The sequence below is a fragment of the Somniosus microcephalus genome, unplaced genomic scaffold (genome assembly GCF_052327205.1).
Source record: "Somniosus microcephalus isolate GS21.2 unplaced genomic scaffold, FLI_Smic_1.0 unresolved_chr4, whole genome shotgun sequence".
NCBI lineage: Eukaryota > Metazoa > Chordata > Chondrichthyes > Squaliformes > Somniosidae > Somniosus > Somniosus microcephalus.
This window is the reverse complement of record NW_028225182.1, coordinates 36,982,811-37,005,266: the sequence shown is the minus strand read 5'-3', so window position 1 is coordinate 37,005,266 and position 22,456 is coordinate 36,982,811. Positions and strand designations below refer to the sequence as shown.

The 22,456-nt window shown below is 54.7% G+C and overlaps 1 protein-coding gene across 1 annotated transcript; it reads right to left on the bottom strand.

The window, feature by feature from the left end:
• Positions 1-6,469: 6,469 nt before the first annotated feature.
• pofut1 (protein O-fucosyltransferase 1) lies at positions 6,470-22,456 on the bottom strand. Its single transcript, XM_085977293.1, has 6 exons — positions 22,371-22,456; positions 17,809-17,991; positions 16,102-16,214; positions 14,949-15,141; positions 11,152-11,394; positions 6,470-7,817 (listed from the first exon to the last, which is right to left on the bottom strand). Exons 1-6 carry the CDS (start codon positions 22,437-22,439, stop codon positions 7,629-7,631), a joined length of 990 nt encoding a protein of 329 aa, XP_085833419.1. The 5' UTR covers positions 22,440-22,456; the 3' UTR covers positions 6,470-7,628.

The window sequence follows — 22,456 nt, the reverse complement described above, 5'->3', positions numbered from 1 at the left end:
AGTCAGTGCTGGGACACTCAGTCCTGTTACACACACATAGTCAGTGCTGGGACACTCAGTCCTGTTACACACAGTCAGTGCTGGGACACTCAGTCCAGTTACACACAGTCAGTGCTGGGACACTCAGTCCAGTTACACACAGTCAGTGCTGGGACACTCAGTCCAGTTACACACAGTCAGTGCTGGGACACTCAGTCCTGTTACACACACAGTCAGTGCTGGGACACTCAGTCCAGTTACACACAGTCAGTGCTGGGACACTCAGTCCAGTTACACACACACAGTCAGTGCTGGGACGCTCAATCCTGTTACACACATACAGTCAGTGCTGGGACACTCAGTCCAGTTACACACACAGTCCAGTTACACACACAGTCAGTGCTGGGACACTCAGTCCTGTTACACACACAGTCAGTGCTGGGACACTCAGTCCTGTTACACTCATACAGTCAGTGCTGGGACACTCAGTCCTGTTACACTCATACAGTCAGTGCTGGGACACTCAGTCCTGTTACACACACACAGTCAGTGCTGGGACACTCAGTCCTGTTACACACACACAGTCAGTGCTGGGACACTCAGTCCTGTTACACACACACACAGTCAGTGCTGGGACACTCAGTCCTGTTACACACACACAGTCAGTGCTGGGACACTCAGTCCTGTTACACACACATAGTCAGTGCTGGGACACTCAGTCCTGTTACACACACACAAGTCAGTGCTGGGACACTCAGTCCTGTTACACACACAGTCAGTGCTGGGACACTCAGTCCTGTTACACACAATCAGTGCTGGGACACTCAGTCCTGTTACACACACACAGTCAGTGCTGGGACACTCAGTCCTGTTACACACACACAGTCAGTGCTGGGTCACTCAGCCCTGTTACACACACATAGTCAGTGCTGGGACACTATGGCCTAGAAATTCAGTTGCTTGCGCCAGCCGGTAGCGCCTTAGGAGGAGATGTTGGGCGATAGGCGGCTAGTGGCCGGGTGCAGCGCGATCTGCGCCTCTCCCCAACTTCACTAGAGATTTAGCGTCGGCGCAAAGTCTTTGCGCGCGCTCAGATGCGCGCGCAGATCCTGACGTCATTTCATCGTGCAACGCCCTTTGTGCGCCCCAAACCGGAACTTCAGTGGTGCCGCCCTTCTTTGCGCCTGGCGCCCCCAGCGACTGGTAGAGGGGAACGGTTCCCAGTCGCTGCGGGGTGCGGGGGGCGCTATTTAAAAGGGGACTCCTCCTGCATTATAAGTGACAGCCAGTTTGTGCCAATCCTTCTGTGTGAGAGACAAAGGCAGAGAGCTTTCTGCTTTGACTCAGCGCTCGCACAGGTACTTCTGGCTTCAGGCCAGAGCTTTGCACTTGGATTTCACTTTCAGTGCCATCGCCTTGAGTCGCCACATATACTGTAATGGGGGCTACAATGGGTGGAAACGTTGGCTTTCTGCATTGCATTCAAAGGGATCAGAGACGCCGTGAGAGAGTGCCAGTCATGGCCAGACGGAGAAGGGCCAACAGGTGTCGGCACAGGAGGCCTTACCCACCCAGGGTATACCGCCAGCAGTTCTCATATCTGAACATGTCTGAGGAGCAGTGTGTTCGGAGGCTGCGATTCAGAAGGGAGGTGGTCACTGAGATCTGCCACCTGCTGCGCAGAGATCTGCAGCCACAGCTGAGGAGCAGGACGTCTCTGTCGGTGGCAGTGAAGGTGACGGTGGCTCTCAACTTCTATGCCACCGGCTCCTTCCAATCCGCTACTGGGGACATTGCCAACATCTCCCAGTTCGCGGTACATTGCTGCATCCGACAGGTGAACAATGCCCTTTTCAGAAGGAGACGTCAGTACATCTCCTTCCCCATGACCCTGGACAAGCAGCAAGAGCGTACAATGGGATTTGGAAGAATAGCGGGCTTCCCCATGGTCCAGGGCGTAGAACTGATGAACCAGCATTGGTCAGGCCTTGCTTCAGGGCTGCAGTGCGCAGGGCATGGCAGCCAGACAAGTCCACCCTGCCCCTTTAAGAGCTGACCGGCGCCAGAGTGTCTGCCGTCAATTAGCAACTCGCCGCACCTGCGCTGCGCCCGCCCTCGGGGGTATCGCCCCGGACCGCCGGCTTAGCGCCTAATGATAGTCGTGCATCGCCTGTTTTAGCGCAGCAGCAACCTCTTGGGGCGATGCGACTGAATATCGGCGAAGGTGGTGCGAACTTGCGCCGGGCGCAAACTTTAGCGGCCGCCCGACTGTAGCACCCCGAACGTGGCTATACTGAATTTCTAGGCCTTAGTCCTGTTACACACACAGTGTCAGTGCTGGGACACTCAGTCCTGTTACACACACATAGTCAGTGCTGGGACACTCAGTCCTGTTACACACACAGTCAGTGCTGGGACACTCAGTCCTGTTACACACACAGTGTCAGTGCTGGGACACTCAGTCCTGTTTCACACACACAGTCAGTGCTGGGACACTCAGTCCTGTTTCACACACACAGTCAGTGCTGGGACACTCAGTCCTGTTTCACACACACAGTCAGTGCTGGGACACTCAGTCCTGTTTCACACACACAGTCAGTGCTGGGACACTCAGTCCTGTTACACACACACAGTCAGTGCTGGGACACTCAGTCCTGTTACACACACACAGTCAGTGCTGGGACACTCAGTCCTGTTTCACACACACAGTCAGTGCTGGGACACTCAGTCCTGTTACACACACACAGTCAGTGCTGGGACACTCAGTCCTGTTACACACACAGTCAGTGCTGGGACACTCAGTCCTGTTACACACACAGTCAGTGCTGGGACACTCAGTCCTGTTACACACACACAGTCAGTGCTGGGACACTCAGTCCTGTTTCACACACACAGTCAGTGCTGGGACACTCAGTCCTGTTTCACACACACAGTCAGTGCTGGGACACTCAGTCCTGTTACACACACACAGTCAGTGCTGGGACACTCAGTCCTGTTACACACACAGTCAGTGCTGGGACACTCAGTCCTGTTACACACACAGTCAGTGCTGGGACACTCAGTCCTGTTTCACACACACAGTCAGTGCTGGGACACTCAGTCCTGTTACACACACACAGTCAGTGCTGGGACACTCAGTCCTGTTACACACACAGTCAGTGCTGGGACACTCAGTCCTGTTACACACACAGTCAGTGCTGGGACACTCAGTCCTGTTACACACACAGTCAGTGCTGGGACACTCAGTCCTGTTACACACACACAGTCAGTGCTGGGACACTCAGTCCTGTTGCACACACAGTCAGTGCTGGGACACTCAGTCCTGTTACACTCAGTCCTGTTACACACACACAGTCAGTGCTGGGACACTCAGTCCTGTTACACACACAGTCAGTGCTGGGACACTCAGTCCTGTTACACACACACAGTCAGTGCTGGGACACTCAGTCCTGTTACACACACGTTTGAATTTAACGAAATCTTGTGCTTCTGCAGATCATGATTCTGCGTTGCTCAAATTTACTGCATTTTTTAACAGTAGCACTATCTTGTGGTGGGATACGGTACTCCACTATTCTTCTTAGCTTTCGGCTCCATCGCAATCACTCGCTTCAACACGTTGGTTCAGCAATCCCAGTGTCTGACAGTAGTGAAAGAATCATCACACTCACTGCCACAGTGCGTAAGAAGGAGAAACTCACCCACTCAACTGAGAGCCAGAGGGAACGCAAAGACCAGGGTGTCATCTCCAGTTACAGACACAAGATCCAGACAAAGGATGTCCTGTATTTTTGTGAATCTTCCGCTCACGGGGTGAAGTTGTCAATGCCGGGGAATTCGGGCACACTCTATATGAATCAAACACTCCCAGGGCAGGTACAGCACGGGTTAGATACAAAGTAAAGCTCCCTCTACACTGTACCATCAAACACTTCCAGGGCAGGTACAGCACGGGTTAGATACAGAGTAAAGCTCCCTCTACACTGTCCCATCAAACACTCCCAGGGCAGGTACAGCACGGGTTAGATACAAAGTAAAGCTCCCTCTACACTGTCCCATCAAACACTTCCAGGGCAGGTACAGCACGGGTTAGATACAGAGTAAAGCTCCCTCTGCACTGTCCCATCAAACATTCCCAGGGCAGGTACAGCACGGGTTAGATACAGAGTAAAGCTCCCTCTACACTGTCCTCATCTAACACTCCCAGGACAGGTTCAGCACGGGTTAAGTACAGAGTAAAGCTCCCTCTACACTGTCCCATCAAACACTCCCGGGGCATGTACAGCACGGGTTAGATACAGAGTAACGCTCCCTCTACACTGTCCCATCAAACACTCCCAGGGCAGGTACAGCACGGGTTAGATACAGAGTAAAGCTCCCTCTACACTGTCCCATCAAACACTCCCAGGGCAGGTACAGCACGGGTTAGATACAGAGTAAAGCTCCCTCTACACTGTCCCATCAGACACTCCCAGGGCAGGTACAGCACGGGTTAGATACAGACTAAAGCTCCCTCTACACTGTCCCATCAAACACTCCCAGGGCAGGTACAGCACGGGTTAGATACAGAGTAAAGCTCCCTCTACACTGTCCCATCAAACACTCCTAGGGCAGGTACAGCACGGGTTAGATACAGAGTAAAGCTCCCTCTACACTGTCCCATCAAACACTCCTAGGGCAGGTACAGCACGGGTTAGATACAGAGTAAAGCTCTCTCTACACTGTCCCATCAAACACTCCCAGGGCAGGTACAGCACGGGTTAGATACAGAGTAAAGCTCCCTCTACACTGTCCCATCAAACACTCCTAGGGCAGGTACAGTACGGGTTAGATACAGAGTAAAGCTCCCTCTACACTGTTCCATCAAACACGCCCAGGGCAGGTACAGCACGGGTTAGAGACAGAGTAAAGCTCCCTCTACACTGTCCCATCAAACACTCCCAGGGCAGGTACAGCACGGGTTAGATACAGAGTAAAGCTCCCTCTACACTGTCCCATCAAACACTCCCAGGGCAGGTACAGCACGGGTTAGATACAGAGTAAAGTTCCCTCTACACTGTCCCATCAAACACTCCCGGGGCAGGTACAGCACGGGTTAGATACAGAGTAAAGCTCCCTCTACACTGTCCCATCAAACACTCCCAGGGCAGGTACAGCATGGGTTAGATACAGAGTAAAGCTCCCTCTACACTGTCCCATCAAACACTCCCAGGGCAGGTACAGCACGGGTTAGATACAGAGTAAAGCTCCCTCTACACTGTCCCATCAGACACTCCCAGGGCAGGTACAGCACGGGTTAGATACAGACTAAAGCTCCCTCTACACTGTCCCATCAAACACTCACAGGGCAGGTACAGCACGGGTTAGATACAGAGTAAAGCTCCCTCTACACTGTCCCATCAAACACTCCTAGGGCAGGTACAGCACGGGTTAGATACAGAGTAAAGCTCCCTCTACACTGTCCCATCAAACACTCCTAGGGCAGGTACAGCACGGGTTAGATACAGAGTAAAGCTCTCTCTACACTGTCCCATCAAACACTCCCAGGGCAGGTACAGCACGGGTTAGATACAGAGTAAAGCTCCCTCTACACTGTCCCATCAAACACTCCTAGGGCAGGTACAGTACGGGTTAGATACAGAGTAAAGCTCCCTCTACACTGTCCCATCAAACACGCCCAGGGCAGGTACAGCACGGGTTAGAGACAGAGTAAAGCTCCCTCTACACTGTCCCATCAAACACTCCCAGGGCAGGTACAGCACGGGTTAGATACAGAGTAAAGCTCCCTCTACACTGTCCCATCAAACACTCCCAGGGCAGGTACAGCACAGGTTAGATACAGAGTAAAGCTCCCTCTACACTGTCCCATCAAACACTCCCAGGGCGGGTACAGCACGGGTTAGATACAGAGTAAAGCTCCCTCTACACTGTCCCATCAAACACTCCCAGGGCAGGTACAGCACGGGTTAGATACAGAGTAAAGCTCCCTCTACACTGTCCCATCAAACACTCCCAGGGCAGGTACAGCACGGGTTAGATACTGAGTAAAGCTCCCTCTACACTGTCCCATCAAACACTCCCAGGGCAGGTACAGCACGGGTTAGATACAGATTAAAGCTCCCTCTACACTGTCCCATCAAACACTCCCAGGGCAGGTACAGCACGGGTTAGATACAAAGTAAAGCTCCCTCTACACTGTCCCATCAAACACTCCCAGGGCAGGTACAGCACAGGTTAGATACAGAGTAAAGCTCCCTCTACACTGTCCCATCAAACACTCCCAGGGCGGGTACAGCACGGGTTAGATACAGAGTAAAGCTCCCTCTACACTGTCCCATCAAACACTCCCAGGGCAGGTACAGCACGGGTTAGATACAGAGTAAAGCTTCCTCTGGTGGAGAGTGGACTGAGACAGCCCAACTCGCTTCGCGCTGATCCCTTTCCCTGGTGTGAAGATGCTGAGGAACAGAAGTGTAACGCCAGACACATGAATCGATAATGAACTTATTATTTTCACCTTAATATAAAACAATTACAGACACGGCGTTTCTTTCTTCTAGTAGTTATTCACTTCAAGGCCTCTTGGTCCCCGGTGCTAAGGGTATCAGGGGCTTGGCCTGGCCAATCCCGCCCGCAGTCAGCACCAATCATGTGACGAGAGACGCGCGGATAGCTTTGCGGGCGAATGCAAGACCCCGGGCTCCAGCCAGGGCAGATAGGCCTCAGGCCCCGGTGAGCAACTGGCAGGCTGCCATTAGCCTCAGTGCCGCTCGGTCGGGGTCCCGCTCGCTAGCCTGTGACCTCGGCTGCAAAGTGCATGTGCGTGTGGGCCATTGGGTGAGGACCTGTTTTTGGGGGCGGTGTGGGGGGGTGGTGGTGGAGGGGAGGAGGGCTTGGATGTGACGCCCATTAAAGTTGAATAGCCTGCTGGTTTTGTCTGGCATGAGGTGTGGGGTGGTGCGGGGCGGGGGGGAGGGGGGGAATGCCTAACACCCCGCGGAACTGTACCCCAGCAATAGTCAGCGCCCTCAGGAGGGGAGAGCAGAAAATTGACTGGTGAGGAGGGCTTGGCTGTGAGGCCCATTATACTTGAATAGCCTTCTGACACTCAACTGTCTGGGCTTTACCTATAAAGAATGGCTACTTGCATCAGGTGGAGGTGGGGGTGGGGCTTCATGAGAGCGTCCAGCGCCCAGTGGAACCGTACCCCAGCAAGAGTCAGCACCTTCAGGAGCGGAGGGGAGAAAATGGAGGTGTGTGGGCGGGGTAGGAGGTATGAGGCATGCCAATCGGGCTCGTAAACCGGTGAGCGTCGCTGCTCCGTCATTACGCGGCTATTAGCAGTTGCACCCCCCAAACCTGCCTTCAATGGCCACCCATCGCGATTGGGGTCAGTTCCCCGTGCCCTCTGACCTCTGACCACCTCCCTCCCTCCCGCCAGCCAGGCTCTCTAGTGACCCCTGCTGGTAAACTGGGCACAGTTAGTGAGGATGGCGGGGGGGGGGGGGGTTGGGATTCGTTCCCCGAACATGGCTCGACGTGGCCCCCCCGGCCCTCCCCTCAGTCGGAGCCGCGCCTGGTCTTGTCCGGGGGGGGCCTGATCGGATCGGCAGACCCACTCCCCTTCGTTCCCCCTGCCCCTCCCCCGCTTAGAGCTCGTCCCTCGGTCCCGGCGGGTGGTCCATGCCGAAGAACGAGGAGGGCCGGCCGCGCACGTCGCGCTCGCGCTTCACGAAGGCGGTGAAGGAGGAGACGCAGTTGCCAATGAAGTGGTCGGCCTGGGCGAGGATGTAGAGGTCGATCTGGGGCAGCTGGGGCTTCAGGCTCACCACCTTCACCTGGAGGAGAAGGAAGCACAGAGAGAGCTTAGCAACAGAGGTAGCAGCCACACGTTTACATTTACGTTGTGCCTCTCCCTTACATTTACGTTGCGCCCTCTCCCTTACATTTACGTTGCGCCCCTCCCTTACATTTACGTTGCGCCTCTCCCTTACATTTACGTTGCGCCTCTCCCTTACATTTACGTTGCGCCCTCTCCCTTACATTTACGTTGCGCCTCTCCCTTACATTTACGTTGCGCCCTCTCCCTTACATTTACGTTGCGCCTCTCCCTTACATTTACGTTGCGCCCTCTCCCTTACATTTACGTTGCGCCCCTCCCTTACATTTACGTTGCGCCCCTCCCTTACATTTACGTTGCGCCCCTCCCTTACATTTACGTTGCGCCCCTCCCTTACATTTACGTTGCGCCTCTCCCTTACATTTACGTTGCGCCTCTCCCTTACATTTACGTTGCGCCTCTCCCTTACATTTACATTGCGCACTCCCTTACATTTACGTTGCGCCTCTCCCTTACATTTACATTGCGCCCTCTCCCTTACATTTACGTTGCGCCCTCTCCCTTACATTTACGTTGCGCCTCTCCCTTACATTTACATTGCGCCCTCTCCCTTACATTTACGTTGCGCCTCTCCCTTACATTTATGTTGCGCCCCTCCCTTACATTTACGTTGCGCCTCTCCCTTACATTTACGTTGCGCACTCTCCCTTACATTTACGTTGCGCCTCTCCCTTACATTTACGTTGCGCCCCTCCCTTACATTTACGTTGCGCCTCTCCCTTACATTTACGTTGCGCACTCTCCCTTACATTTACGTTGCGCACTCTCCCTTACATTTACGTTGCGCACTCTCCCTTACATTTACGTTGCGCCTCTCCCTTACATTTACATTGCGCCCCCTCCCTTACATTTGTGTTGCGCCTCTCCCTTACATTTGTGTTGCGCCTCTCCCTTACATTTACATTGCGCCCTCTCCCTTACATTTACGTTGCGCCTCTCCCTTACATTTACGTTGCGCCTCTCCCTTACATTTACGTTGCGCCTCTCCCTTACATTTACATTGCACACTCTCCCTTACATTTACGTTGCGCCTCTCCCTTACATTTACGTTGCGCACTCTCCTACATTTACGTTGCGCCTCTCCCTTACATTTACGTTGCGCCTCTCCCTTACATTTACATTGTGCACTCTCCCTTACATTTACGTTGCGCCCCTCCCTTACATTTACGTTGCGCCTCTCCCTTACATTTACATTGCGCACTCTCCCTTACATTTACGTTGCGCCTCTCCCTTACATTTACGTTGCGCCCTCTCCCTTACATTTACATTGCGCCCCTCCCTTACATTTACGTTGCGCCTCTCCCTTACATTTACGTTGCGCCTCTCCCTTACATTTACGTTGCGCCTCTCCCTTACATTTACGTTGCGCCCTCTCCCTTACATTTACATTGCGCCCCCTCCCTTACATTTACGTTGCGCCTCTCCCTTACATTTACGTTGCGCACTCTCCCTTACATTTACATTGCGCCCTCTCCCTTACATTTACGTTGCGCCCTCTCCCTTACATTTACGTTGCGCCCTCTCCCTTACATTTACATTGCGCCCCCTCCCTTACATTTACGTTGCGCCTCTCCCTTACATTTACGTTGCGCCCTCTCCCTTACATTTACGTTGCGCCCTCTCCCTTACATTTACGTTGCGCCTCTCCCTTACATTTACGTTGCGCCCTCTCCCTTACATTTACGTTGCGCCCTCTCCCTTACATTTACATTGCGCCCCCTCCCTTACATTTACGTTGCGCCTCTCCCTTACATTTACGTTGCGCCCCTCCCTTACATTTACATTGCGCCCCTCCCTTACATTTACGTTGCGCCTCTCCCTTACATTTACGTTGCGCCTCTCCCTTACATTTACGTTGCGCCTCTCCCTTACATTTACGTTGCGCCCTCTCCCTTACATTTACGTTGCGCCCTCTCCCTTACATTTACATTGCGCCCCCTCCCTTACATTTACATTGCGCCCCCTCCCTTACATTTACGTTGCGCCTCTCCCTTACATTTACATTGCGCACTCTCCCTTACATTTACATTGCGCACTCTCCCTTACATTTACATTGCGCCCTCTCCCTTACATTTACGTTGCGCCCTCTCCCTTACATTTACGTTGCGCCCTCTCCCTTACATTTACTTTGCGCCCCCTCCCTTACATTTACGTTGCGCCTCTCCCTTACATTTACGTTGCGCCCTCTCCCTTACATTTACGTTGCGCCCTCTCCCTTACATTTACGTTGCGCCTCTCCCTTACATTTACGTTGCGCCCTCTCCCTTACATTTACGTTGCGCCCTCTCCCTTACATTTACATTGCGCCCCCTCCCTTACATTTACGTTGCGCCTCTCCCTTACATTTACGTTGCGCCCCTCCCTTACATTTACGTTGCGCCTCTCCCTTACATTTACGTTGCGCCTCTCCCTTACATTTACGTTGCGCACTCTCCCTTACATTTACGTTGCGCCTCTCCCTTACATTTACGTTGCGCCTCTCCCTTACATTTACATTGCGCACTCTCCCTTACATTTACGTTGCGCCTCTCCCTTACATTTACGTTGCGCCCCTCCCTTACATTTACGTTGCGCCTCTCCCTTACATTTACGTTGCGCCCTCTCCCTTACATTTACGTTGCGCCCTCTCCCTTACATTTACATTGCGCCCCCTCCCTTACATTTACGTTGCGCCCCTCCCTTACATTTACGTTGCGCCTCTCCCTTACATTTACATTGCGCACTCTCCCTTACATTTACGTTGCGCCTCTCCCTTACATTTACATTGCGCACTCTCCCTTACATTTACATTGCGCACTCTCCCTTACATTTACATTGCGCCCCTCCCTTACATTTACGTTGCGCCCCTCCCTTACATTTACGTTGCGCCCCTCCCTTACATTTACATTGCGCCTTTCCCTTACATTTACGTTGTGCCTCTCCCTTACATTTACGTTGCGCCTCTCCCTTACATTTACGTTGCGCCCCTCCCTTACATTTACGTTGCGCCTCTCCCTTACATTTACGTTGCGCCCCTCCCTTACATTTATGTTGCGCCTCTCTCTTACATTTACGTTGCGCCTCTCCCTTACATTTACGTTGCGCCCCTCCCTTACATTTACGTTGCGCCCCTCCCTTACATTTACGTTGCGCCTCTCTCTTACATTTACGTTGCGCCTCTCCCTCACATTTACGTTGCGCCCCTCCCTTACATTTACAGGGCACGTCCCTCTCAACAACAGCAAATGCCTCCCCAAGGCGCTTCACAGGAGCGCAGTCCCGCCATTCCTTACCTTCCCATTAACGGCCCGCTCGATCTCGGCGGTGAAGGGCTCAGAGTCGGTGGCGATGTAGACGGCCTTCGCCCCGGTGCTCTTCGCCCAGCTCGCCACCGCCCTCCTGATCTCCGCCAGGCTGGGCAGACACATCTCCATGGTCAGCGGCCGGGCGGTCTGCCGGTTGTCGCCGACACACTGGGGCGAAGCCATGAGGTGAGGTCCCGCCGTCCCGTCCCGCACCATATTGCACGCGTTTTTCTGTCCGGGGAGGGGAACAAAAAAGAATATATTGGCCGTGGAAGGAGAGCAGCGCAGGTTCACCAGAATGCTACCATGGCGCCAAGGGTTAAATTATCAGGAGATATTCCATAAACTAGGCTTGTATTTCCTGGAATAGAGAAGGTTAAAGGCTGATTTACATAAGAACATAAGAAGTAAGAGCAGGAGTTGGCCATTCGGCCCCTCGAGCCTGCTCCGCCATTCAATAAGATCACGGCTGATCTTCGACCTCAACTCCACTTTTCCACCCGATCCCCATATCCCTTGATTCCCCTAGAGTCCAAAAATCTATCGAACTCAGCCTTGAATATACTCAACGATTCGGCATCCACAGCCCTCTGGGGCAGAGAATTCCAAAGATTCACAACCCTCTGAGTGAAGAAATTCCTCATCTCAGTCTTAAATGGCCGACCCCTTATCCTGAGACTGTGACCCCTGATTTAGGATTTGAAAGGTAATTGATTGGGTAGATAGAGAGAAACATTCTCCGCTGGTGGGGAGGGCGGGGGGGCAGTCTAGGACAAGGGGACATCACCTTAAAATCAACGCCAGACCATTCAGGAGAGAAGTTTACTGCATACAGTTTTGGTGTCCATACTTAAGAAAGGACATACTTGCTCTCGAGTCAGTACAAAGAAGGTTCACTCGGTTAATCCCGGGGATGAGGGGATGAACATATGAGGAGAGGTTGAGTAGATTGGGACTCTACTCATTGGAGTTCAGAAGAATGAGAGGCGATCTTATTGAAACATATAAGATTGTGAAGGGGTTGGATCGGGTGGATGCGGGGAGGATGTTCCCGATGATGGGTGAAACTAGAACTAGGGGGCATAGTCTTAGAATAAGGGGCTGCTCTTTCAAAACTGAGATGAGGAGGAACTACTTCACTCAGAGGGTGGTAGGTCCATGGAATATGCTGCCCCAAAAAGCTGTAGAAGCTACATCATTACATAAATTTAAAACAGAAATAGACAGTTTCCTAGAAGTAAAGGGAACTAAGGGTTACGGGGAGCGGGCAGGAATTTGGACATGAGTCTAGGTTCGGATCGGTCATGGCCCTGTGGGTAGCGGAGCGGGCCCAGGGGCCGTGTAGCCTGATCCTGCTCCTATTTCCTGTGTCTAATTCTGTTAGATTCAGGAGATGGTTCTGTGATAGTAGATTGGCGATTAGGATCAGATCAGCCATGATCTTATTGAATGGCGGAGCAGGCTCGAGGGGCCGATTGGCCTACTCCTGCTCCTATTTCTTATTAAGTTAGGAAGGAGGGTGGAAGAAGTGTGGCACTCTCTCCCGCACAAAGCAGTAGAGGCTAGCTCAATTAATCATTTTAAATCTGAGAGTGAATAGATTTTTTTGCGAGCCGAGGTTATTAAAGAATGTGGCGCCAAGGTGGGTTGGGATGCAGATCAGCCATGATCTCACTGAATGGTGGAACAGACTCCGGGGGCTGAATGGCCTCCTCCTGTTCCTGTAACATCATCAAAGTTTGAGCTTCCTGCACCACCCCCCCACCCCGCCCCCAGCCATTTTAACGGCCTCCATCCCCCCTGAAGGGGGGGCCCCATTGGCTCCAGCTGCCCTCCGTCCAGGACCTCGCCCAAGAGCCCATATTCAACTGTGGGCGGCATCACTCCCAAGTTGTGGATGCTGGTTCGGGGGCGGGGGGGGTCAATTGAAAATGTCTAAACTGAGATTGATAGATTTTTGTTAGGCAAGGGTATTCAGGGGTACGGAACCAAGGCGGGTAAATGGATCTGAGAGCAGCCATGATCTCATTGAATGGTGGAACACAGTCGAGGGGCTGAATGGCCTCCTCCTGTTCCTATGTTGAGGCGAATAGCAGAGATGCCTTTAAGGGGAAGCTAGATAAAGACATGAGGGAGAAAGGAACAGAAGGATGTGCTGATGGGGTGAGACGAAGAGGGGTGGGAGAAGGCTCGTGTGGAGCAGAAACACCGGCACGGACCAGTCGGGTCCAGTGGCCTGTTTCTGTGCTGTAAATTAAAATCATAGAATGGTTACTGCACAGAAGGAGGCCATTCGGCCCGTCGAGCCCGTGCCAGCTCTCTGCAAGAGCGCTGCAGCTAGTCCCACTCCCCCGCCCTTTCCCCGTAGCCCTGCAAATATTTTTCCTTCAGGTACTTATCCAATTCCCTTTTGAAAGCCACGATTGAATCTGCCTCCACCACCCTCTCAGGCAGTGAATTCCAGATCCTAACCACTCACTGTGTAATAAGTTTTTCCTCATGTCGTCTTCGGTTCTTTGGCCAATCACCTTAAATCTGTGTCCTCTGGTTCTCGACCCTTCCGCCAATGGGAACAGTTTCTGTCTATCTACTCTGTCCAGACCCCTCATGATTTTGAACACCTCTATCAAATCTCCTCTTAACCTTCTCTGCTCCAAGGAGAACCACCCCAGCTTCTCCAGTCTATCCACGTAACTGAAGTCCCTCATCCCTGGAACCATTCTTGTAAATCTTTTCTGCACCTTCTCTAAGGCCTTCACATCCTTCCTAAAGTGCGGTGCCCAGAATTGGACACAATACTCCAGTTGAGGCCGAACCAGTGTTTTATACAGGCTCATCATAATTTCCACACTATTGTACTCTATACCTCTATTTATGAAGGCAGGATCCCGTAAGCCTGTTTAACTGCTTTCTCAACCTGCCCTGCCACCTTCAACGATTTGTGCACATATACCCCTCGGTCTCTCTGTTCGTGCACCCACTTAAGGAGTGTACCTGTAGTGTATGTACCTTTAAGGGGAGAACTACTTTTTACAGCTCCTGTATACTGTAGTACCGGCAGTGACCACACCTGTATATAAACCCTGAGTAGGGATCTGTACTTTCGTTTTTGAGTAACCGGCATCCAGTAAACACCTGTTAATTGTTCCTCTGCAGTCTCTGTCGATTTATTGAAGAATACCATACATTAACATTCACGGATTCAACAGTACCCTTTAGTTTATATGTCCTCTCCTCATTCTTTCTACCAAAATGTATCACTTCACACTTTTCTGTGTTAAATTTCATCTGCCACGTGTCCGCCCATTTCATCAGCCTATGTCTTCTTGAAGTCTATCACTCTCCTCCTCACTGTTCACTGTACTTCCAAGTTTTGTGTCATCTGCAAATTTTGAAATTGTGCCCTGTACACCCATGCCCAAGTCATTAATATATATCAAGAAAAGCATGTCCAAGCCCTGATCCTGTCCACGCCCCTTCCAGCAAGGGTCACTGCTGGATCAGGAGTGGGAATCCTGGCTGAATTTTCCTTAAGCCGTAACCCAGGGGCATGGAGGGCGATTCTAGCTGATCCCAACCAAGGTCCCGGCTGAGATCAGCTCGCAGCACAGATGGAACCTGGGATCTTGCTGGTGGGTATGGCACAGCTTAGCCCTAACGGTTACCGCAACATTGAGTTTGCGCACCTCTTCTGTGCTTTGGTATCCGGTTAGACTGAGGCGGGCCCGGTTCACAGTGAGCTGGCAGTGCCATCCTCCACAACAACAGCAAATACAGCCACTCACCCAGTCCACACCGACACGCAGGTGAACGCCCAGGTAGGGCCTGACCAGCAAGGCCCGGATGTGGCCCTCGGCCTCCTGCGCGATCTTGTCCGCCCACACGACGTACTTCTGGAGGTGCCGGTGCTCGCTCAGCACGGGGAACTGGGCCGGAGCCCCAGGAAGGGCCAGAACCGGGTGCTCGGAGGCCGGGTACCTGGAAAGGGAGCAGCAGGCCGCTAAATCTTGGTTCCAAAATATCGACCATCTTAAAACTAAACGTGGTTGCTATAGTCACAAGAGGTCACTGGGTTGCTAAGGGCATGACATCACAATTGATCATTGCTGGTTGCTATGGACATGACATCACAATTGATCATTCCTGGTTGCTAAGGACATAACATCACAATTGATCATTGCTGGTTGCTAAGGACATGACATCACAATTGACCTTCATGGTTGCTACGGTCATGACCTCACAATTGATCATCCCTGGTTGCTAAGGGCATGACATCACAATTGATCATTCCTGGTTGCTAAGGACATGACATCACAATTGACCTTCGTGGTTGCTACGGTCATGACCTCACAATTGATCATCCCTGGTTGCTAAGGGCATGACATCACAATTGATCATCCCGGGTTGCTACAGTCACAATAGGTCACTGGGTGCTAAGTTCATGACATCACAACAAGTCATTGCTGGTTTCTAAGGCCGTAAGCCATTTCTAGTCGCTAAGGCCACAATAGGTCATTACAACAGTGCCAAAGTACCTCATTGGCTGTGAAGCGCTTTGGGGTGTGCGGAGGTCATGAAAGGCGCTATAGAAATTCAAATCCTTTCTTTTACTGGTTGCTAAGGTCACAAAATCACAAAAGGTTGTTTTTAGGTTGCTAAGATCTCGACAGGGTCGCTCCCGGTTTGCCCCATTAAATCTCCGCCCGGTTGGTGCTCATTGCCTCAGTGGCCTTTCCCTCCTCCCTCCCACGAGGACAGAGATGGCACTCGGCGTGAGATGAGAGGGCCAATTCCCGCCAGAACCATCTAACAGGCCGACGGAAACGCGCAGCTCACCCGCGAGGGCAATATCGGAAGGTGATGTCAGCACTTGTTCACACAGCCCAAGGCTGACACAGCGGCTTTCAGTATCAGACACACTCGGACTACATGCATTACCTGTCGATCCACTGGGGCTTGTAGTAGGAGTTGAAGGCAATCCCGCTGAACAGCTCCGAGCGGTCAAAATCCACACTGAAGTGGTCCCAGAACGGTCCAAATGGATTCCCATCCTGCCGAATATCCGGAGTCAATCACAACAAGAACAGACAACCCATCCACCAGTCTATGCTCCTGAAGTCCCAGTACCCCGTGTTCAGTGTATTGCTAGTACCCCAATACCCCCAGTAACCCGATACCCCGGTAACCTGATACCCCTAGTACCCCGATACCCCCAGTACCCGGATACCCCCAGTACCCCGATACCCCCAGTACCCACCATCCCGATACCCCCCCAATACCCTGACAGCCTCAGTACCCGTGCTCCCGATACCCCCAGTACCCACGCTCCCGATACCAACAGTACCCACCATCCCGATACCCCCATACCGACAGCCTCAGTACCCGCGCTCCTGATACCCCATTACCCACGCTCCCGATACCCCAGTACCCGCGCTCCCGATACCAACAGTACCCACCATCCCGATACCCCCCATACCCTGACAGCCTCAGTACCCGCGCTCCCGATACCAACAGTACCCGCGCTCCCGATACCCCCATTACCCACGCTCCCGATACCCCAGTACCCACGCTCCTGATACCCCAGTACCCGCGCTCCCGATACCCCCATTACCCACGCTCCCGATACCCCCAGTACCCGCGCTCCCGATACCCCCATTACCCACGCTTCCGATACCCCCAGTACCCACGCTCCCGATACCCCCAGTACCCACCATCCCGATACCCCCATACCCTGACAGCCTCAGTACCCATGCTCCTGATACCCCCAGTACCCGCGCTCCCGATAACCCCAGTACCCGCGCTCCCGATACCCCCATTACCCGCGCTCCCGATACCCCCAGTACCCGCGCTCCCGATACCCCCAGTACCCGCGCTCCCGATACCCCCAGTACCCGCGCTCCCGATACCCCCAGTACCCGCGCTCCCGATACCCCCAGTACCCGCGCTCCCGATACCCCCAGTACCCGCGCTCCCGATACCCCCAGTACCCGCGCTCCCGATACCCCCAGTACCCGCGCTCCCGATACCCCCAGTACCCGCGCTCCCGATACCCCCAGTACCCGCGCTCCCGATACCCCCAGTACCCGCGCTCCCGATACCCCCAGTACCCGCGCTCCCGATACCCCCAGTACCCGCGCTCCCGATACCCCCAGTACCCGCGCTCCCGGTACCCCCAGTACCCGCGCTCCCGGTACCCCCAGTACCCGCGCTCCCGGTACCCCCAGTACCCGCGCTCCCGATACCCCCAGTACCCGCGCTCCCGATACCCCCAGTACCCACCATCCCGATACCCCCCATACCCTGACAGCCTCAGTACCCATGCTCCTGATACCCCCAGTACCCACGCTCCCGATACCCCCAGTACCCACGCTCCCGATACCCCCAGTACCCACGCTCCCGATACCCCCAGTACCCACGCTCCCGATACCCCCAGTACCCACGCTCCGATACCCCCAGTACCCACGCTCCGATACCCCCAGTACCCACGCTCCGATACCCCCAGTACCCACGCTCCCGATACCCCCCGTACCCACGCTCCCGATACCCCCAGTACCCGCGCTCCCGATACCCCCCGTACCCACGCTCCTGGTAACAGGCCCCGGGTCCAGGCTGGTATTCCACACTCCCCCCTCCCGCAGGACTCACCTTCATGGGGCAGGACGATTTGTCGGCGCTCCTGCGAGCTGCAGCGTCGAAGCAGTAGGCGACCCTTTCCCCCGCAGGCCAGTGCTCCGGTGCCAGCTCCTGCATGAAGTCCTCCATACTGACCACGCGGTGGAACTCCCGCAGTGGGTCCAGCCGGAAGTACTCGCTGTACGGAACGTGGGCCTGGAAAGCAGGAGGGGCCACGACTTAGGGCGAAACTCGAGGGGAGACCCGTCCTCCCGTGGGGCATCCGACCCCCCGTTACCATAGGGACAGACAGAGCCAGGAAGGGGAGGACAGAGGGAGAGAGGAGGGCGGGGCAGATGGAGGGAGAGTGAGAGGGGGCGGAAGAAGGAAAGGGGAGGGGGGAAGAGAAGAGGCAGAGAGGGAGAATGGAGAGGGAGGGGAAGAGAGTAGGGGAGAGGGAGAATGGAGAGGGAGGGGAGAGGGGGAGGAGAGGGGAGAGGGAGGGGGAAAGAGGAGAGGGGGAGGGGTAAATAGGAGAGGGGGAGGGGTAAATAGGAGAGGGGGAGGGGGAAAGAGGAGAGGGGGAGGGGGAAAGAGGAGAGGGGGAGGGGGAGGGGGAAAGAGGAGAGGGGGAGGGGGAGGGGGAAAGAGGAGAGGGGGAAAGAGGAGAGGGAGGAGAGGGAGGGGGAAAGAGGAGAGGGGGATGGAGAGGAGAGGGGGAGAGGAGAGGGGGAGGGAGAGGGAAGGGGAAAGAGGAGAGGGGATGGAGAGGGGAGAGGGAGGGGGAAAAAGGAGAGGGGAAAGAGAGGGGAGAGGGAGGGGAAAGAGAGGGGAGAGGGAGGGGAAAGAGAGGGGAGAGGGAGGGGAAAGAGAGGGGAGAGGGAGGGGAAAGAGAGGGGAGAGGGAGGGGAAAGAGAGGGGAGAGGGAGGGGAGAGGGAGGGGAAAGAGAGGGGAGAGGGAGGGGAAAGAGAGGGGAGAGGGAGGGGAAAGAGAGGGGAGAGGGAGGGGAAAGAGAGGGGAGAGGGAGGGGAAAGAGAGGGGAGAGGGAGGGGAAAGAGAGGGGAGAGGGAGGGGAAAGAGAGGGGAGAGGGAGGGGAAAGAGAGGGGAGAGGGAGGGGAAAGAGAGGGGAGAGGGAGGGGAAAGAGAGGGGAGAGGGAGGGGAAAGAGAGGGGAGAGGGAGGGGGAAAGAGAGGGGAGAGGGAGGGGGAAAGAGAGGAGAGGGGGAGGGGGAAAGAGAGGAGAGGGGGAGGGGGAAAGAGGAGAGGGGGAGGGAGGGAGAGGGAAAGAGGAGAGGGGAGAGGGAGGGGAAAGAGAGGGGAGAGGGAGGGGGAAAGAGGAGAAGGGGAGGAGAGGGGAGAGGGAAAGAGGAGAGGGGAGAGGGAAAGAGGAGAGGGGAGAGGGAAAGAGGAGAGGGGAGAGGGGGAGGGGGAAAGAGGAGAGGGGGAGGGAGGGAGAGGGAAAGAGGAGAGGGGAGAGGGAGGGGAAAGAGAGGGGAGAGGGAGGGGGAAAGAGGAGAAGGGGAGGAGAGGGGAGAGGGAAAGAGGAGAGGGGGAGAGGGAAAGAGGAGAGGGGAGAGGGAAAGAGGAGAGGGGAGGAGAGGGGAGAGGGGTTGAGGGAAAGAGGAGAGGGGAGAGGGAAAGAGGAGAGGGGGAAGGGGAAAGAGGAGAGGGGGAGGAGAGGAGAGGGGGAAGGGGGAAAGAGGAGAGGGGGAGGAGAGGAGAGGGGGAAGGGGAAAGAGGAGAGGGGGAGGAGAGGAGAGGGGGAAGGGGAAAGAGGAGAGGGGGAGGAGAGGAGGGGGAAGGAGAGGAGAGGGGGAAGGGGAAAGAGGAGAGGGGGAGGAGAGAGGGGAGAGGGAGGGGGAAAGAGGAGAGGGGGAGGGGGAAAGAGGAGAGGGGGAGGGAGGGAGAGGGAAAGAGGAGAGGGGAGAGGGAGGGGAAAGAGAGGGGAGAGGGAGGGGGAAAGAGGAGAGGGGAGAGGGAAAGAGGAGAGGGGAGAGGGAGAGGGAGGGGAGGGAGGGGAGAGGGGTTGAGGGAAAGAGGAGAGGGGAGAGGGAAAGAGGAGAGGGGAGGAGAGGGGGAAGGGGAAAGAGGAGAGGGGGAGGAGAGGAGAGGGGGAAGGGGAAAGAGGAGAGGGGGAGGAGAGGAGAGGGGAAGGGGAAAGAGGAGAGGGGGAGGAGAGGAGGGGGAAGGAGAGGAGAGGGGGAAGGGGAAAGAGGAGAGGGGGAGGAGAGGGGGAAAGAGGAGAGGGGGAGGAGAGGAGGGGGGGAGGTGAGGAGGGGGGAGGAGAGGAGGGGGAAGGAGAGGAGAGGAGGAAGGGGAAAGAGGAGAGGGGGAGGAGAGGGGGAAAGAGGAGAGGGAGAAGAGGTGAGAGGGAGGGGAGAAGAGGTGAGAGGGAGGGGGAAGAGGAGAGGGGAGGGGAGGAGAGGGGAGAGGGAGGGGGAAAGAGGAGAGGGGGAGGGGAGGGGAGGAGAGGGGAGAGGGAGGGGGAAAGAGGAGAGGGGGAGGAGAGGGGAGAGGGGAGAGGGAGGGAAACCAGTGGACAACTCAAGATCAAGTGGGTTCAGCCCAAGCACCACGTGACAGCAGACAAGACGACAACAGGCGGGTGAGAACTCCCCACTTTGATTCCCCAAAGACACAATTCTGCGACGCAAAGGGCGAAATCCCTCACTCCGCGGACGGTCCCTTCGACCCGCCCGAGGCCTTGACCGCACCAAAGTGTGTCAGCCTGAAGGCAGGGCATTGGCCGACCTCTGCCCGAGGCTCATGGGGGGCCCCCCCCCACCAAAAATAAAAGGGGGTGGGGTAGTCCCCGTTGTGCAATGGGGGCGCGCGGATCCTGGTCGCACAGCCCGGAATGGGTGCAGAAGCAGAGGCCTCGTTAGCCAATACTTCTTTCAGCGGCTTAGCTGCCCCTTCGTTCCCCCATTGAGCCCCAAATCCCCTGTCCCGGGTCGACCGAAATTCATTCTCCCTCCATCCTCACTCAGCGCCTCGCCTCCCGACTCCAACTCCTTCTGTCCCAGGGCAACAACGTGCATTTATATAGCGCCTTTAACGTAGCAAAACGTCCCCAGGCGCGTCACAGGAGCGATTATCAAACAAAATTTGACACCCAAGTCACATAAGGAGATATTGAGACAGGTGACCAAAATCTTTGGTCAAAGAGGTAGGTTTTAAGGAAGTGCGTCTTAAAGGAGGTGGCGAGAGAGACGGAGAGGTTTAGGGAGGGAATTCCAGAGCTTGGGGCCCAGGCGGCTGAGGGCACGGCCGCCAATGGTGGGGCGATTAAAATCAGGGATGCACAAGAGGTTAGAATTGGAGGCGCGCAGAGATCTCGGAGGGGTTGTGGGGCTGGAGGAGGTCACCTCGAATCCCCCAATTCCCTCCTCCAACCATCGACAAGCTGTCGAAATCCAAGCTTCGCGTCATCAAATCACTTTTGATTCGCCTCGTCGCTTCTCCTTCTGTGGCTCGACGTCCATTTTGCCGTGGGAGCTTTTCCCCCCACGTTGAAGGCGCTATACAAATGCCAGTTGTTGTTGTTGTTGGTTCTCTTTGGACAAGGACAGGAACAAGGATGTCTTACTGCAGTTGTACAGGGCCTTGGTGAGACCACACCTTGAGTATTGTGTGCAGTTTTGGTCGCCTTACATGAGGAAGGATGTTCTTGCCATGGAGGGAGTGCAGTGAAGATTCACCAGGCTGATACCTGGGATGGCAGGAATGACGTATGAGGAGAGATTGGGTCGATTGGGCTTATACTCGCTGGAGTTTAGAAGAATGAGAGGGGATCTCATTGAAACTTATAAAATTCTAACAGGACTGGACAGACTAGATGCAGGAAGGATGTTCCCGATGGTCGGGGAGTCCAGAACCAGGGGTCACAGTCTAAGGATAAGGGGTAAGCCATTTAGGACAGAGATGAGGAGGAATTTCTTCACCCAGAGAGTGGTGAACCTGTGGAATTCTCTACCACAGAAGGCAGTGGAGGCCAATTCATTAAATATATTCAAGAAGGAGTTAGATATATTTCTTAAGGCTAAAGGGATCAAGGGATATGGGGAGAAGGCAGGGACAGGGTACTGAGTTTGGATGATCAGCCATGATCGCATTGAATGGCGGAGCAGGCTCGAGGGGCCGAATGGCCTACTCCTGCTCCTATCTTCTATGTTTCTGTTTGCCCTACGACCCTGGACGGGGTTTCTAAATAAACGGGGCAGCCAATATGCGCACAGCAAGATCCTGCAAACAGCAATGAGATAAATGACCAGAACATCTGTTTTAGTGATGTTGATTGAGGGATAAATATTGGCCCCAGGACACCGGGGATAACTCCCCCTGCTCTTCTTTGAAATAGTGGCCGTGGGATCTTTTACGTCCACCTGAGAGAGCAGACGGGGACCTCGGTTTAACGTCTCATCCGAAAGACGGCACCTCCGACAGTGTGGCGCTCCCTCAGCACCGGCACTGGGAGTGTCGGCCTGGATTGTGTGCTCAAGTCTCTGGAGTGGGGCTTGATCCCACCAGGTTCTGACTCAGAGGCGAGTGTGCTGCCCACCGAGCCCTGGCTGACACAGGAGAGGAAACTTACGTTCGTGTAGGGAGGAGTCTGGTGCCTGTACACCACCCATGGCGGCACAACCAACGTCCGATTCAGCATCTCCGCAAACGCCAAGG